At 40.8% G+C, this 6,000-nt stretch overlaps 2 protein-coding genes across 2 annotated transcripts in view; one reads left to right on the forward strand and one right to left on the reverse strand.

Annotated features, from left to right (window-relative positions):
- Nucleotides 1-1,405, forward strand: part of uba7 (ubiquitin-like modifier activating enzyme 7) — a 48,123-nt gene extending 46,718 nt beyond the window's left edge. The window contains exon 25 of the mRNA XM_047348910.1: nucleotides 930-1,405. Within this exon, the coding sequence (XP_047204866.1) occupies nucleotides 930-1,062 (133 nt within the window). The 3' untranslated portion in view covers nucleotides 1,063-1,405. The remainder of the gene's footprint in view (nucleotides 1-929) is intronic.
- A 341-nt stretch (nucleotides 1,406-1,746) lies between these two features.
- On the reverse strand, nucleotides 1,747-5,400 carry inka1b (inka box actin regulator 1b). The gene is made up of 3 exons (XM_047347930.1): nucleotides 5,285-5,400; nucleotides 5,137-5,198; nucleotides 1,747-3,703 (listed from the first exon to the last, which is right to left on the reverse strand). The coding sequence occupies exons 2-3, from the start codon at nucleotides 5,137-5,139 to the stop codon at nucleotides 2,774-2,776; spliced, it is 933 nt and encodes a 310-aa protein (XP_047203886.1). The 5' UTR covers nucleotides 5,140-5,198; nucleotides 5,285-5,400; the 3' UTR covers nucleotides 1,747-2,773.
- Nucleotides 5,401-6,000: the final 600 nt, after the last annotated feature.

Consider the following 6,000-nt stretch of genomic DNA (forward strand, 5'->3'; position numbering starts at 1 on the left):
AAGACCCGTTCAATCATTTTCTGAAAATCGAGAGATTATGGCAAAACTGCCAAGACAAGACACAGTCATCCACCTAAACTGACACGCTGTGCAAGAAAAGCAGTGATCAAAGAAACAGCCAAGAGGCCCATGGTAACCCTGGAGGAGCTGCAGAGATCCAAAGCTTGAGTGGATGAATCTGTTGACAAGACAGCTATTACTTTTGCAATCCACAAATCTGGCCTATCTGAAAGCCAGTGTTAAAAGACAGCTATATGAAGCTCAATTTCATGTTTGCCACAGGTAATGTAGGGGGACAATGTTAAGTATAAGATGGCTGCTCTGTCACATTAGGGAAATTTTACCATTTTTGGCCTCCATGTAAAAGGGTATGTGAGGAGGAAACTAACAATGTACACCATCCCCATGGGGAAACAAGGTGGTGTTCCCTTCATGCTGTGGGAATGATTTTCTTCTGCAGGGATGAAGCTAAATATAGGCCAAACTTGGAAGAACATTTGCCTACCAGCAGGACAACAACACCAAGCATAGAGCCAGATTAAATCATGTTTATGTGTTAGAGGGGCCCAGAAAAAGTCCAGACCTAAATCCAATTGAAGACATGTAAAGAGACTGGCAAATTGATGTTCAAAAACACTCTCCATCCAGTCTAAGAACAGGCAGAAACCTGTGTAAAGCTTGTAGAGACATATCTTGAAAGACCTGCAGCTGCCTCTGCAGTAAAAGGTGTTTCTAAAAAGTGTTGACTTCCCCTGACACTGCAAAACTTTCCACTAGTTTGTGATTATCTATCACATAAAACCCCAATATCCACTGTATCGTAGAGTGAAGACTCACACAAAAGGTTCTGACCAAGAATGTGGTCAGAACGTGTATATTTTCTGTGTATTTTGGACACAATTCATGTTATGTGTGATTATCTTTTGCAGCGTGTCCGATTTGGTGAAAATGGTAACGAAGGCGGAAGTCCCTCCTCATAAGAAGATGTTAGACTTGATCCCTTCGTTTGAAGAAGATGAGGACAGCGAGTCAGTGCCTACCATCAGATACATGCTCCTGTGATGCATTCAACAAACCATAGTAGTTCTTCTGATTCTAATCTCCTGAAAAATGATGTTATTTAAAAAATAAATAATAACAATGATAAAAACATAATTTAATGACACTTTTTACAAAAATTGCAATTTCTACAGGTTGTCGGCCACTTTTTCATCCTGTGTTTAGTAATGTGAACTTTAATAGTTCATCTTTTCTTGAAGTGTTCCCTTAAAATCAGACCAAATCTCAGAGAATAGACTTTAAAATACTTATGTTAGTCTATAAATCACTGAATAGCTTAGCACCAAAATACATTAAAGACTTGTTGTCAGTGTATCAACCACCCAGACCTCTCAGGTCTTCTGGCTCAAATCTACTCTGCATACACAGAACCAGAACCAAACATGGAGAAGCAGCTTTTAGTTCTTATGCTCCCAGAAAACTGTAAAATCGCCAAAAACCTATGTTGCTTTAAATCAAGATCAAAAACGTATTTGTTTAGAGTGGCCTTTGAATGTGTTATTTAAACATTATTAGTTAAGTTTTCAGTCCAATTTTCCTTTCATTTTCTTTTCCATCATTCTATTCTCTTTATTTTTTTTTAATTACCTCTGTTGTTTGATGTTCTGTATCATTGTAATGTTTTTCCTTGTGTACAGTGCCTTGTTGCTGAAAAGCGCTATATAAATAAACTTGACTTGACTACAATTGGTGTTATTCTTTCCTTTTATTATGTGATAAAACTCAATTTTTGCTGTTGTTTTTGTGGACTACTGTTTCTTTGCTGATTTTATCAGAATTGTACCATTTCCTATGCATTCATGTAAGGTGTTTTATCAAGTAATTCTGGACACCTACAGCTACCGAAACATTGTTTTCATCTATTTGTGACTACTGTTTTTATGTGATATAAGATTTATGACATTTGTCTTGTTTTTACTTTTAGTTTGATTTCTTTGGCAATTCAAAATCAACTGGTCTACTGTAGGGAAATGTGGTTTTGTGACTCTAGTGAATGTTACCTGGAGGTCACTCATAGTTGTTTTTGGTTTGATCAGGGGTCATTATCTGATATACAGCTGCCTCAAATACAGATCATAGACACAGTTATTGAAAATAGGCAAAAACAGCAGATATGTAACGCTATGCTGAAATCCGGCGACACTTCTGTATGTAGTGGCGTATATTTTTTGTGTAGACTGTAACAGCTGGCAAAGGGGTAAGCTGACCCACTGCTAAGGACACACTACCCTCCCGGCCTCCTGCAGTCATCTACAAGGCCTCCGTCTGTCCTCAGATGGCTTATGTTTGTCCTGCCCTTAAGCACAACCCCACAATGTGTTTCACTCCACACTTTCCAATTAATATGTAGACATTTTTGTCAAAAAATGCACCGCTTTACTGCTTGGTCAAATTATAAGGATTGCACGTGGATTATTGCCGTGGTTATTACTGTAACTCATCCTACCTACAGTACATACTGAAGTATCTGCACTGTGTAACAAAGCAAAGATGTGATGTGTAAATAAAAGGTCATAAAAGTCTCTATAAGGAACATATTGTCTATGTATACTTTATGGCAGAACTGTTTTGTTTATTCTCCCATAAAAAAGTTTTCTTAGTTGCGTCAGAAAGCGAGCAAATTGTTCAATAAATAAAAAAAACAACTTTTATTTATTACACTTTAGCGCATAAGTCTTATTTAAATTTGATCTGTTTGGATGAGGCATCACATTCAAATGTATCCAATGATGTCGTTGCATATGATGGGCTGCCGGCTGCCCGTCTTCATGAGTGCAGAAAACCTGTAGAAATCAGTGTCCAGCTGATGCAGCCCTGTGTGAGACTGATGGAAGAAAGGTTTGAGAGGCTCAAATCCCACAGGACAGGACATCCTCTGGGGAGCCTCCGCAGCTCTTCTTAACCGTATGGAGGCTGCTGGCTTTGGCCGCAGCTCCACGCCTTTGGACATCCCTGCCAACCTCCGCCGCATGTTGCCAAAAATGTCTTTTGCAAGACGTCGGCCCGAGCTGGGCTTTAGTTCAGCTGGTTCTGGTAAATCAGGTAGGTCCATCCAGTTCTTAATGAGGTCAGCAAAGCTGTTGTCCCCCAGAACCAGGGGTTGTCTGTTCCTGCTGCGGCTCAGCAGAGATGTGGTCCAGTCCTCTGAATCACTCGCTTCAAAAGATGTCCAGCGCTCCAGGCAGATGTCAGATGTTGACTTCGGCCGGGCACGGCTGGAGGTTCCTCTGTTTGTTCGGACGCAGGCGGAGTTGGAGACGCGCACGTTTCTGGTCCTTCTCAGCACCACACCTTCATCATGCCAAGAAGCCTCAGAGAAACCAGAGTCTAAATCCACACTTTTCTCACTGCCAGGGGAACCCTGCGCCAGCCGAGAGGGCTCCTGCTGCTCTTCCTCCTCCTCCAGCGGGTTGGCTAGGCAGCAGGCAGAGTCATAGGTGCTGGCATCGCTGGCGTCGGACGCACGAAGTCGGGTGAGTCGCTCCTGCTGCAATCTTTGTTTGCAGAGCCTTGTGACAGCAAAAGACTGGCTACTCGGCTCACTCAGTGGCCTTGGCCTGCTTATCTGCTTCAGGTCCTGCAAGGACCTCATCATCGACTGCATTTGATCCTGGAGGCAGTTGGTGGAGTTTCCCAAGCACAGCTGCACATTGAGAAAACAGACAAATATTTAATTACCTATGCAAAACTAATTACAATCAGCATTTCAACAACAACACATTTAACATAGTGCCTCGAAAAAGAACTTCACACTTCATCATGTTGCAACCACAAACTTATTAATATTTTATAAGGATTTTATGTGGTAGGCCAACACAAAGTGGTAAACAATTTAGCTCATTCTTCACTCCAAAACAGCTCAAGATTGGTCAGATTGGATGAAGAGCGTCTGCAAATAGCAGTTTTCAAGTCAAGACACAAAGAGTCTCAAATAGATTTAGCTGTAAGGTTTTGCTCCAGGATTACAATGTTCCAAGCATCTTTTAATCAACTCTGACCAGCTTCTCTGCTCCTTATGAAGAAAAGCATCCCCACAGCATTATACTGCCACTACCATGTTGATTGAACAGCACTCTGTAAAACGTTCAAAGCTTGGGATAACCTTTTAGAATAAAACATTACTAAAAACTTAACTTTATCCAGATCTGTCTGCTGTGTTCCTTGGTCTTTATGATGCTCACTAATGTTCTCCAAGAAATCTTTGGGGCTTTCACAGAGCAGCTGTATTTCTACTGAGATTAAATCACACTCCGGTGTAAATTCCACAACCAGTAAGATCACTTGCATCTATAGGCACATTTAAATAACTCCTGATAAACATCTGAGCAGCTTTATGAACTCCATCACATGCATTATGAGCCAGAAATCACAGCGCAGGATGCACATTTCTAAACTGACATAAAAAAAACAAAGTGGAGCTGAATCTGGACTGCAGCGTCTTGGCTCACATATCCTCCCTTGACTCCTTCAGCCCACAGGATGTTGACCGCTGTGTTTAATACAGCAGGAAATGACGGCAACCTCATGGAATTACACACACATCTTGCAGGCAGTGTGGATAATCCCCGTTTCCTAATGCTTTATATCTCTTCAGTAAAAACAAAATCTATATAAAGCAGGCATATTCTGCTTTATATAGATTTTGAAGGGCCCAAAGTTGTTTTTTTTTTTTTTATTTTCCCTAAACCAGAGTCAGCAAGGACACCACAATACCATGATGTTATCACAGCTGTGGGTACTGGACCATTTGGCCCTGAAGACCGACTTATGAGACATAGAAAGACACCCACAGGGACTCTGCTGCTTTTTAAAGACCCACCGTTCTTCTTGGCTGCTTTCACACAATGAGGAAAGGTAATTCAGTTACAGTAGATGCGTTTGGCTGGGACACTTTGGTGTGCATAAACTATAATTTGTGGGGGGCAACATGCCAGTGGCTCACATAGAATTGAAGAAAAACTGAAAAGGTGACAATTTTGGCATTAACTCAGATCTTTGTAAGTTAGACCTAAACAGTGTGTTTTTGTCTAAAAAGCAATCAAGAAGTGGAAACAGAATAAAGTGAGCAAAACTTACCATCTGTTGTAAACAAAAACAAAAAATAAAATTGGTGACGTTTTAAACCCCAGTTATGTCCTCTGAAAGGGAAAAAATAAAATTTAGCCAAATAACAAAGATAATTACCCTCTTTCTAAACTTTGCGTCAAGCACAAGACTACCATACCTTAAACTTAATTCAAGGGCAATAAACGTCCGAACACATGCAAGCCGATTCCCACCGAAGATGTCTCTCCCACCATCTACTCTCTCCTCTGAGACTGATGAAGGTCTGTCGGCTCAATTTGAGCGATCTAAACGTTTCTGCTACAGCCAATCAGCGCCGAGCACTGACAACCCAGCCAATAGGAGGCTGCCTTTAAGAAACTCTTCGGAACAATAACTACAGCGTGTGTTGCTGTGTGTAAACTTCACCGTATCTAGTCTGACTGCTGTGACTCCACATCTGGAACTAGGCATCAGGAATCCAGATGTGTAGCACAACATGAGCTACATTTATTATTCAGAATCACTTTTTTTCAGTTAATTATGGTGTATGCAGCTGGTTGTTTAAAATTGTATTAAAAGTTACCGTTTATTATAATATAATTTGACTTCTTAATTTCGTAATTTCTCAATAGAAAAATATAACCTGATTCGTTTCACACTGGTTACAACATTGATATCACTATTCTTCCACGTCTAATAACTACTGAATCGTGATTCTACTTACAACACTGCACACAGTCGAGTTTCTGAGTTAAAATGCTGTCGGATTTAATTAAGAATCAGCGCCAGCCTCAGTGCAGCGCAAAGTTATGTCGCTGACTTTCACTTGGTGGGTAAATTCAACAGCGCCACCTGCTGGATTTTCTTCCCTCTGCCTAAACTGTTCCCAAATGT

The sequence above is a fragment of the Girardinichthys multiradiatus genome, chromosome 20 (genome assembly GCF_021462225.1).
Source record: "Girardinichthys multiradiatus isolate DD_20200921_A chromosome 20, DD_fGirMul_XY1, whole genome shotgun sequence".
Lineage (NCBI taxonomy): Eukaryota > Metazoa > Chordata > Actinopteri > Cyprinodontiformes > Goodeidae > Girardinichthys > Girardinichthys multiradiatus.